Consider the following 12080-nt stretch of genomic DNA (forward strand, 5'->3'; position numbering starts at 1 on the left):
GGGGCGGCCCTTTCCCGGCGCTCCCGGCGGCCAAGGCGGCTCCGGGCGCCACTGAGGCGGCGCGTCCCGGCGGCGGCTCCGGTGGGCGGTCGGAGGCGGTCCGCGGGCGGGGGGCGGTGGCAGCAGCGCGCTCGGTTGTGAGCGAGAGCGAGTGCGTGCGAGCGAGTGCCATGGCCGGAGCCCGCTGAGAGCCACAATAGGAGCGAGACCCCGACGCCCACCGGGACCCTCCGCTCGCTCTCCCCCGCGCCAGCCGCCGGCGGAACAGCAGCGCTCCCCGCCCTGCCCGGCACTGCCCCCCCCCCCCGCGCCCGCCGCTCCCCCTCGGCTCGGCTCGGCTCGGCTCCCTCCCGCCTCGCAGGGCCCTTCTCCGGGAATGTGAAGAGGCAGCAGCACCGCAGGCAGCGGGGAGTGCACGGGACTGAGCGGAGCCGCCCGCGCCTGAACCCGCCGCCGACGCCGCCCTGCGCCGGGGAGGCCGCGCTGCCGCCGAGGCCGAGGCCTACAGGGCTCCTGCGCCGCCGCGGCAGCGACCGAGCCCGGCGAGAACCGCACTCGGGCCGCCGCCGCCGCCAGGCATCGGCCGCGCTCCGCCAAGGCCGTCGCCGCCTCCCTCCGTCTCCGGCTTCTCTACCGGGAGCGTCAAGGTAACTCCATCGGCGGCCCGGCGGTGCGGGAGGAGGAGGCGCGGGGGGCTGCGGGAGGACATGTTCCAGCTGCGGAGATCCCGTCTGGAAATGACAGCCGAGAGCGGATAATTGCGCCTCTGCTCCCTTCCCCGCCGATAGCCGTCGGTATTTTCACTTCCCCCCCCACCCCCCCCACCCCCGGGACCGGCGGATCTGATGAGCGTGGCTTCGTATTTACCAAAATACTCGGGGAATGGAGCGGAGGAAGCGGGGAGCGGTGGCCGGGTTTGCAGCTTTTCCCCCTCGCACACAATAAATAATCTCGGGCTTTATTCCCCCCCTCCCCCCCACTGTTGGTGGAAACAGAGTATTTCCCTGTGATAGTGTATGCAGGGCAGCGAATGTTCATTTGGAGAGGCGAAAAAAAAGATCAGTGTTTACCGTAAGGTTGTTAGGCTGGATGTAGTCTTGTTGAATTAGAATTAGATTTTAATAATTTATAAAGCAGGTTAGGGAAACTGTTACTAAATTTACAGCAGAGAAGTGTCAGTAAAGCTCCTTGCTGACACAATGATCCTGCAGTTTAAGTGATCTACTTTAGTCGCTGTCCATTATTACTATTTTTATTATTTTTCGTAATTTGATTTGGAGAGAGCATGCAAACATTTCTGCAGGGATGGTTACACTTTAATGATGCACGTGATGAGGAGGGGAAGCTTTCTGATGAGATGAGATGGGGCCAAACCGATTCACGTTTAGGGAATATATTTTTGCTGATATATTCAGAATTTGGTTTATGTAACAGGTAACTTTGTGTGTTTTTTGGCGGACTGTTGAAATCTTAGAAGTGGGTTACTAAAGTACAGGCCATTCTATTCCAGTTTATCTGACTTTTTTATTTATTAATCTTGGCTGGGGCCTGAATGCCCTGGTGATGGTGGCTTTTTTTTTTTTTTTGCCTGGGTGATAAACAAGACCAGTTTAAGGTACAGGTTCATGTTGCTGATAGTATATTATATTTAGAAAGCCTAAGCTGGTAGTGAAAGAATACCTCAGGAGAAATCAAAATGATGGAATAAGGTTTCTTTTTCATTATTGTAATGCCAGCTGCACAGTTCAGTTTCTGGGTGCTGCACATGCTTCCTTGAAGAAGCTATGGAGTTTATACTCCCTTTTTGATAGATTCACTGCACCTATATGTAATTTTGCATTAAATAGTTCTTATCTTTTGGAGCTTGTTTACACTGTTGCAACAAGTCTTGCTTTCGAAAGCTTTTCTTACAAAAGACAAACCCAAATAATGCCTGTTTCAGTGGATTTAGTAATCTACCAAGCATACGAGTGAGCAGATCATTTCAATAAAAATAATAAGTACTCGAAAGCGTTCTGTGTGTTGTGGAATCAACTTCTTGTGGCACACGAGGAGTCACTTTGGTAATTGAAGTCAACAGACATTGGGGATGAGTAATGCTTTCCAAGGACATGCTCTAAGACCCTGATCCTGCGAGTGCTTACGCCGATGCTTAACTTTGCACGGGTGCCTGTCCTGGCCGAAACCGCCAGAGCTGCCCTCGTTAATGGTCGTGTTAATTAATGAATGCAGATGAGGCTGCTGGACTGAACTGTGCACCGAGCTGCTGCTGCTGCTTGTAACGTGTAGGCCTGAATTCCTCCTGTCTCCTCTGCCTTGAGTATTACTCATGGATTTCATCAAGCTCTGATGGGCCTTTTTAACAGGCAGGACCAGACTGGTAAATAAAATAGCTGGATGCGTTAATTCAGTGCTTGCTAGAGGTACAGAGTCAGCTGCAGGAGTACCACCAAGGCAGGTTTTGTAGGAAGAAGCGAATGCCTATTGCCTAGGCCAGCTGAAGTTGGGAAACAAACAAACTTTTGCTTGCAGAAGCCTTTTTTGGCTCTCTGCCTCTCCCTGCAAACCTTGTGTGTCTCATGCCCTTAGAGCAGTTACTGCTGCCACACTGCCAGTCGTCCAGAAATGCCAGGACATGGAATAACCACATGTAAAGGCACTCACAGGGAAACAACTGAGTGTTTCTGAAGTGGAGAATAAAGAAGTAATACGCACAGTTTGTCAGTGTTAGTGAAATTGTGAAGCACAGCAGTACTTTTTACTATAGTTTCCTAAATTTCTGTAAAATCTTGCATGTAGGTGTGGCAAATAAATGGAGTTTTTGTTCTGTCCTGTGTTTTTTGTCCTTAATGCCAAAAAACCATCTGTGCCTTTTTGTGTACCCGTTCTTGAGCAGAGTAAGTTGAAATGACTTCATCCCAAGGAGTGCATAATTTAAAGCTACGGTCAGGTCTGCAGGTCTGTGAAGTTCTGTTCTGATGAAGTTCTGAATGCAGTGATGTCAGCATTAGGTCTGAAATTTTTGGCAAATGACAGACACAGATAAAAATGTAGGCCAGAGGAATTACTACACTAATAATTAAGTTTATTCCATCCATAAGATGGGTTAGACCTCTCAACAGTTTATCTGTGTGAGTTGTCAACAGGAAGAAGATATTTGGAAAGGTTAGATGAATCTTTACCTGTTTCACTCATTTGGGACACACTTTTAACACATGCTTTCCTTCAGTAGGGATATGTCCTCAGCACCAACTACTCCTCCATCAGTGGATAAAGTAGACGGATTTTCTCGGAAGTCCGTCAGAAAAGCCAGACAGAAGAGGTCACAAAGCTCCTCCCAGTTCAGGTCTCAGGGCAAGCCTATCGAGTTAACTCCCCTGCCTCTGCTAAAAGGTAAGATCAAACACAGTTTTTAATAAATAAAACAATTTTTGCTCTACATCCAACTTAGAAAATCAAAGTATTGTCAGGAATTGCAGGGAAGTTTTCCAGGCATTGAGAAATGTTTCGTGCCAGATGTATATGTGTTTAAGCTCCACAGAATATTTTATCTGTGACTTGAGGGTGTGGTAATTGTTTGCAATACTTTTGGAAGTTTTAAATGCTGATGTTAACCCCTACCACGACTTGAATTTTCAAGGCTCTCAGGCTTTGTGCAAGTGTGTTCTGGTTTGTGAATCCTCAGCAGCTGACATAAATCAGCAGTAATTCTGGTAAGGGTAAATGGACTTCTGAGCTGAAGGAAACTGGTTTTTAGTGTCTTTCCTTGGTGTGTGGATCTGCACCCTGTGACAGTGGTGCCAACTGCAGCCCCTACAGCAAGGGAGGAGGTGGGATCCCCTCTCTTACCATTTGTGCATGGATAGCTCCCAGGTCCTGCCTTCTGCTGGATTTTGAAATGGAAAGGTCCCATGAGCTGCAGCCTCCCAAGGGGGAAGATGCTGCCAATCTGGTCTTAGGCAAGGCCCTGCTGTTTTGAGATCTTGCAGATCCCAATGCTGGTTGGGTTTCTGCTGGCAGATTGAACCTCTGGTTTGAGAAGGAAAAATATTATACAGCATACTGCTCTTAAAAGGATGTCAATATTTCTGTGATACTTTTCCTGCTTCTCCATAATTTTAGTTGTCACTGAATTTCAGTACAAATCCAGGGGTCAAAAGCACCTCTCAGAATGTCTGTCTGGTGAGGAAGGGGAACTCACCTTTCAGAAGTCTTCAACACTGACTTCTCAAATGGTTTATTTACTTCTGTGTGTTTTTTTCATTGCTATTCTTCATTTCTGCTCTAAGTAGTGAAAATAGGCATGGCTGATGCTGATAATTCTGGAAAATAGGAGGTTTATTAGGTTTAATGCTGTCCCTTTTCTTCCTTTTGGGGCAAGTATATTCCCCACATTCTCTCATCTAACTTGTTTGACAAATTTGTTAATCAGGGTATTTAAATATGTAACAAAGGTGGAACTGCACTTTGGTTGGTTCTTAACCCCACTTCATAAGGATACAGTAGTTGCAAAAAAAAAAACCTCAACAAACTCCCCAAAAATCTCACACCTTAATGTGTGTTTCTAAATTTAATTAAAAGTAGGATTCTTTTACAGGAACAGGATTAGTTCCAGTGGATCTGTCATTGCAATATTGTGGGCTTCTTTCTGTGGCTCCCTGTAGGAATGCACAAATGGAATATCCTGAGTCAAACTAAATATGCACCCAGCCCCCCTGCACTGTGCCTGGTGATGACTTTTATCCAGTATTTCTCAGTTTAGGGTTGGTTGGTGCCACTGGATTTGACTTTGTAGTCTGCAGTGAATGTTATTGGTGATACTTTGGGTGATCCTGTGCAGGGCCAGCAGTTGGACTTCAATGATCCTGTGGGTTCCTTTCAACTCAGGTTATTCTGTGATTCTAAATTTTTTTTCACTTTGTTGTTGAGCTCTTTTGTTGTTTGGTGAAAATATGATAAAGAAGCAAATACTTCTTTCAAATAGTTTTAAAGCTCAGTTTTACACTTTTCAGGTGATTTTTGGTATGCAGGTTATTTCATGCCAGTTGCTACATTTTGGAAGATGACTGGAGTTTATCCTTTGGCTTAAATGATGGGATTAGTGGAAAACATTTGGATTTCTATTTGTACAAATGAAGAAATTGATGTTGTAATTATTTCTCTCTATTCTGTAGTCCCATTCAGGGAGTAAAGCAGGCATGGACATGAGTAAAACAGTGAGACCTCGCCTTGCAGAAACACAGGCGTGTCCAGGTGCTTCATGTGACTCCTGCAGCCAGTCCTGAGGATTGAGATATAAAACTATAATAAGATAAAACAAACAGATGGGGAGCAGAGAGTGTTGGTGAGACATTTATGATTAGCGTCATAATGAGTTACAGTGGTCCAGCTTCAAATGCAGAATGTGATCCTGGGAGTTGCTTTTCCCTCTTTGCCTTAATGCGGATCCCCAGAGGCACAGGGATCTACCTGTGCAGATTAATTTGTGGGATTTGGGCCTAAGAGTGTCTCTGAACAGCAGAGCTATTGGTCCCTGCAGAAGGGACACTGGCAGCTAAAAATCATGCTGCTGCTGTTTGGAAATATTCTTGACCTACATTAATATTTGTAACATTCAGGGTTGTTAAGTCTGCAAGAAGTGAGGAAATTATTTTCTTCTGTGTTGTTCGTCCTTTTCTTGACCAATTTCATCAATGTCCTGATTATTTTTTAACTCTTATGGTTACGCTCACCTTCCAACAAGCGACCAGTTCTATTCCTTCTGTCCAGTAACCATATGATTTCCAGTTTTATCCTGGAAAATTTTGTCCTTTAAACCCAAATAGAGAAGAGATACCAGCAAAGTAGCTTTTTAAAGTCTCAAAACTGAGCTTAGTTTGGAGATGTGCAATTGATAAGCTTCCTGGTTTGGGTAAATTTCAGGTTTAATGAAATATCTTCAGAAATTTTCAGTATGGGAACTTTTTAGAGGACAGACCTCAAATTCATATTCATCAGATGTATTTCATATGCATCATAGAGGGGTCTTGCTTACACAAATATACATGCTATGCTCCCTTATATTATTTTTTTTAGATTTTTTTTGTGGATATATTGTATATTGACATTGTCAGGCTGCTTTATCTCAAACAGCACTTTATGGCCTTCAGTATCTTCTGTGATTACAAGAATCATGTATGCAGAAAAGTGCATACAACTGCTTGGTCCATTCCTTGCAAGTTTTTATACTCTGCCTGTCACCATAATGATCTGAGCACCTTCCAGTAGTGTATTAAGTGACGTGACTACACATCTGTCACATCTTATCTGCTCTCCTTCCTCTCCCTAGGGGCAGAGTCACATAGAGTGAAATGGCTTGTTTTGGTAGTGTTTTAATGCAGTCTGTTGCCTTCTGTGAGCATACACGCCTGTATTGCAAAAACAGATAGATAGCCAGCCTTGTTGTTGTTCTTCGGTAATAAAAATATTTTGGGAAAGAAAAATAAGAGGGATGCTATGTTTTGATGCTCTGTATAAGTCTGAAGGATAAGCTGCTATTTAGGAAATGGAATAAGAACAACTGGAAATTTCAATGTTGCTCATTTCAGGGAAAAAAACGTATGCAGAAATGAAGTTGTTACTCTCATATTTTTTTAAAAAGTGTGTGGATGGTATCAGTTTGCAAACAAACATTTAATGTATTTGGAAAACAAGGTGTTCCTTCTGAGGCTCTGCTGAGTTCAGGCTTTCAAAAGCCCTAAGTCAAAAAACTTCTGTTTGCCTAGAGTAAAGACTTAAAATTTTAGATGATTTCATTATATTTTTATTTATTGCATTGTGACTCAATCTAATTTGAAGCTAGCTTGAAAAATCTGACTATTGTCCAATATTACACTTTAAGCCCAGTGTTTTCTCCTTTGTTTGAAGTGTAGAGGAGTGGGATGGGAGGTGCACACGGGAGTTGTGGCACAGGTGCATTTTGCCTGTGTGTGTGCTCCTCTGTAGTTTCTCACATGCATTTTTTGAAGGTTGCTTGCTTTCCCCCGGTGGATCTCGCAGTGCATGATGGATTTTGGCTGTCCTTTGAAGAGGCTGCTGGTATTCCCCAGGCTGGCAGGTGCCTTAGGTGTAACTGGCTTGTGACAGAGCAGTCCTGGTGAAGGGCCCTTTTTTGGGATTGAGTAATTCCACCTGTGTGCCTGAAATCCCCTCCCAGGTTTGCTAACCAGGTTTGTGGTGTGCCTCAAATCGAGCTTGTTCTGTAGAGGTAAATAGGATTGTAGCTGCACTGGATAGGTGTATTATTTATTGGAGGACTATTTTGCTTTCATTTTGTATAGCTGCTCTTTTTACTTAGAAGTCTCTAGAGGTGGAACAGCAGGAGTGCAATGTTAGAAAGCATTTGGCTGGAAAAAGAGTATATTGTAAGTGCTGGACATGTGAAAACAGAGCAATTTCAGTATTACCTGCAAAAGGGGGAGGGGGAGCTCATTTGTGTTTCTGCCTGGTGTCTGTAGAGGTGGAGGAGTGTTCAGAGAATGAAAACTTACACAGAGATGATTAAAAACATCGTGTGTCTTACAAATGCACATTTAGCATCCTGAGAAATTGCACAGAGAACTTGCATGCAGCTCACAGCATCATTGCCATCCCCCTTGTCCTCATTACAAATACAAAAGTTAGGCAAAGCAAACCATCCAAAAGCCAGACTGTTAATTGTTAAATCATTTGTATCCCATTTTTCTAATTCAGGGTGTGTTTTTTTCCCTGTCATCCTTCTACACTTTCCAATGATTTAATGTAATTAGTGAAGGTTACTTTCATGTTCTCTGCAACTATTGTATATTTTTGTTGAAAAAGTTTCAAAATATGATTTTTATTTTTAGATGGTTTTTCCTCCTTAAAATAAGTGCTCAGAGCAGAAGTTCTCTGTCAACAGTACCAATTGCTTTGCTGCCTCAATATTATGAAATTTTTTGAGCTTCTAATACATTTATCAGATAGTTTCCATGGCATTAAAGAATTGGTGTAGTGGCAACAAAAGAGCATTGCATAGTCAAAAAGGGAAAAATCTCTTTCCACTTGCTATTTGCTTTTGATCATTAAATTATTTCCCTATAGCTGAGATTTTATTATAAGTTTTTCTTGTGAATCTTATCTATTGGTCAAATGCTGAGGTTCCTAAAGAGTAAAAAATTGTAACAATTTGAAAAGACTCTCAACTGAGAACTGCAAGATGTGCACCTTGTTCAAATGCAGTTACTTTTGAATTTTTAAAATATTCCTTTAGCATAAAAAAAGTATCCAGGTCTTTGCAGACCTATGGATGCCACCTAAAACTTGTAATATGAGAAATAGTTATGATTTGAGTTGTAGAAGAAGGACAGAGTTTGTTTTCTGTTGGCTTCCATGGGAGCTGCCTGCTTATCTTGTCTGTGCTGCTCTTCATTTGAGACATTTAGAATGTTTTACAGATATCAGATATACAAATATCAGTAAACTGTTAATAAAATCACTGAGCTAAATGCTCTCTTCTCATAAATAAACAGGAATTTAGGGTCATAGTGGTTATGATTTCCCAAAATAAAATTCAGCCTTATTTACAGAATTAGAAATAGATCTTAGGACTCCTAATTTATTGCATGGAAGAAACACTGCAACTTGGTTTGAGCTGCATGTACATAATCAGGGATGAATCCTGGAACTGCTTCTAGGAATTTTATGCCCATTCTGGTTGATATAAATTCTGGACATAACAGGCCACCTCTGTGTAAGATTTGGGAACAGGGCCACAATCTCAAAAGGAAGAAGTACTTAGCCCATTTAGTATATTTTTTATGAATATGTATAATGTTGTAGTCATAAGTATTAAATTTCTTCACTTTCTTTGTGCTCTTGTCAGTTGGATTTTGAATATGCACTTAACCTTCTTTATAACCTGTTTACATCTGTTGATTGTAGAAAAATTTTTCCAGTAATCTTAAAGGTTTCTGGGTGTTTCAATACACTAATTACATTCTGGTTTTTTTGATATTTTTGTTATTCTTTTGATTGCTTGTTACTGTCTCCCACATTGGGAATGTATTTTTGGAGGACAACATTTGTAGAGAATGGACAGGTTAAGTGAAAGAAATACCCTCTTATCTTAACAGTGTATGGGTGAAAATGCAGTTGGTGGGGAATTCTGTCAGCTTACCCACAATCTTCCAACGTTTCCAGTCAGTTCTCTGTATTCATTTCTGAGTCTCTCTAGGGCTGGCAGTTTTCCTATGGTCAGAGTGGTGGTGGGTTATTTTTTGTTTTTTGGGGGAAGGTGGTTTGGGTTTGTTTTGTTTTGCTTTGCTTTTGAAGCCTCCAGTGTAATTGTTTTACTTCCGGAATTTCTCAGCCTGGCTTCTGGAAGTCTTTAGTGATGATGATTCCCACCTTTTCCTTTTTTTTTCTTTATAATAATTTTTAAAGTGAAGTAAGTTGTAATTATGTAAAATGTGTTTCTGTACTCTTCACAAGATTGAGTCTGAAATCTTGATAATTTTCTGCAGGATGTTTAGACTTCATCATAGAATCACAGAGTCACAGAGCAGTTTGGGGTGGGAGGGACCTTAAAGATCATCTTGTTCCAGCCCCCTGCCATGGACAGGGACACCTTCCCCAGACCAGGCTGCTCAAAGCTCCATCCAGCCTGGCCATCATCATGAAAAACTTTTGGTTTCAGTCTGTACTTGCACAGTATGTCTTTATAATGTTCCCAGTAATACTTATCTCTCTAATAATATTGCCATTTTCTTTTCTGTGCCCAAGTGTAGCTCTGGGGGTCTGTAATAAAACCTCCTGTTTCTGTAATAAGTACCTCCTTTATATTCCTTTCCTGAAGTACCTTCAACAAATACAAGTTCTGCTTCAGCCAGGCTATTATTTCTATATAGTGCACATGGCTGTTGAAGTATAGTGCTGCCTTTATAATTGATTATGTTATGGAGCTTTACTGTTGTGAAAGAACACATTTTCCATATCTCTGGAAGTATGTGTGTATTTATAAAATCTGTGTTTGTGTATATTACATGTGTATAATATAGAAGTGTATATAAATAATCTATAGACATATTTAATGTCTTATACAAAGTTTATATTTTGAGTTTATTTAATTTTCTGTTTTTCAAATGGGATAGTGCTTCTGTTCATTGGTGTAGCTTTATAGTAAGGCAGCAGTCCTTTCACATTCATCCATTGTAAGCTACTGCCTCCCTGAGAAAAGAGCACTTTCATTAATGCTTTCTGGGGAGTGGGAGGAGGACACACAACTATTTTTAGGTTCAGGGTAACTTCCTTTCACCTACAGTTTTTTCATTCAAGTTATTACTGTTTCTTTGACTCAATCAGGCAAAAATCCTTAGTAACAGAGGAGGGGACTTGGGGAGTTCAGGGAGTTTTGGTAGGGTGGGTATTTATGGATTACTGTATAACTCACAAGTATCAGCAGATGGGCTCACTTTGCTGCATGAGAGGTTAAGGCAAATCTGTTAGAAAAATACTAAAATCTTCCTTTGAAACCTCCCTGGTAATGTCATTCTGGTTGCAGGTGCAGTGACAGGAAGGTTTTTTTCCTGGTGGCAAAACTTTGAGAAGTTCTGGAGCCAAGTGTGGCCTCTGATCTGCCGAGAGAAATGTCTGAGGGCCACAGAGCAAAACAGATTGTTGGGAACATTCCACCTCCTCCTGATTTTAGTGATGTGCTTGATCCTGTGTCCTCTCAAACAGTTAATTCAGCTAATCTGAAATGCTGGTGGATATTTATGTAGGGTTGGTAGTTTCTGTGTCTGTGGTTTTCTGCTTAAAGTAAAGAACAGTGCAGCTACAGTCTGAGGATCTTTATCAGGCATTCCAAAAGATAAGGCAGATGTCCGAAGAATCAGTGTAAAATACTTTTCTGCCCTTAGTTGTTGCACTTGATTGAAAATTTTGTCTGTTTTCAATGAAGTCTTGTAATCAGACCAAAGAGGAATCACTTTGATTAGGAGTAATAATGATCCACATTTATGGAAGGTTTTTCACCAGTAGTTTTTTTCTAATTGTTATATTAAACAAATCTAAGAGTATATGCATTTTGAAAATTATACATGTCAGTATCATTTTACTTTTGAATTTCCTGTAGGAAGTTTATTTTTCAAGTCACAGTATGTCTGACATTAACAATTTTTTTTTCCTTGAAAACAAAGAGTTAAGATTTTATTTTAAAACACTTTAGCATTTTTAATAGATTTTATTAAAAAATATTATTATTTTGTATTTATTCTCTTTGTTGATTTTTCCACTCTTCTTCCATTCCAGTATGTATGACAGATCTTAGACAGTAATATTTGCTTTGTGTGTGAAGTGCAAGGTCCTTCCTGTAGCATCTGCCAGAGTGTGGGGCAGAGGAGGAAAACAATACAGCAGAATTGCTGTACCTGCTTAAATGGGCTGAAAGAAAAAAAAAAAAGTGAAATGGCTCATTTCTGGGTAGCTTCCCAAAAGAAAAATTAGAATATCAGATTGCTGTGAAGTCTGTTTTACAGGGTTGGACATGGTGCCAGCCCTTCTGTGACAGCAGTTTCTCGTGTTCCTGAGCTGAGGAGCTTGTTCTGAGAGCTCAGTGTTGGACTGCAGAGCTGACCGAGTTACAGATGTGGAGACTGCAGACAGCAGCCTGCTCTTCTGATTACAGGAGTTTGTGCATAATTAGGGTATTTCTGAAGATTTTTATGAATTGGAAAAGGTGCATCTCCCGCCAAACACCAGTCACAGATTCAGCTGTCCTTACTTGATGGCATTTTGCAGAAGTTGAAGTAAACCATGAGTGGTATCTCAGGGGTGATGAGTAAATGCCGACACCTTTGTGGCCCTGCTGGTTAAAAGTATCAGTTTTAGAACTTGGCCCCCAGCAGGAGATATGATAAACCACTCAGTTGCAACAATTTTTATTCTGAAAAATCAGATACCATCATGAACAATAAAGTTAAGTTGAAATGTGTGTTGCCTGGAGTTCTTTGCTGTCAGATTTTGATTTAAAAAATGAAATAAATATAAATTACATGGTTATCTGTTTTATGTTTTTCATTGTG

The 12080-nt window shown here is 41.5% G+C and overlaps 1 protein-coding gene across 2 annotated transcripts in view; it reads left to right on the forward strand.

Moving 5' to 3' along the window:
• Nucleotides 1-541: 541 nt before the first annotated feature.
• PPP2R5E (protein phosphatase 2 regulatory subunit B'epsilon) overlaps nt 542-12080 on the forward strand; it is a 71039-nt gene continuing 59500 nt past the window's right edge. Inside the window, exons 1-2 of one of the 2 annotated variants that reach the window (XM_054286823.1) lie at nt 542-647; nt 3233-3393. In XM_054286823.1, coding sequence (XP_054142798.1) covers nt 3237-3393 — 157 coding nt within the window. In that variant the 5' untranslated portion in view covers nt 542-647; nt 3233-3236. Of the gene's footprint in view, nt 648-3229; nt 3394-12080 lie in introns of both variants that reach the window. The other variant, XM_054286821.1, reaches the window with a different exon arrangement.

The sequence above is a fragment of the Melozone crissalis genome, unplaced genomic scaffold (assembly GCF_028551555.1).
Source record: "Melozone crissalis strain CALT ecotype California unplaced genomic scaffold, PUWL_Pcris_2 ptg000056l_1, whole genome shotgun sequence".
Taxonomy (NCBI): domain Eukaryota; kingdom Metazoa; phylum Chordata; class Aves; order Passeriformes; family Passerellidae; genus Melozone; species Melozone crissalis.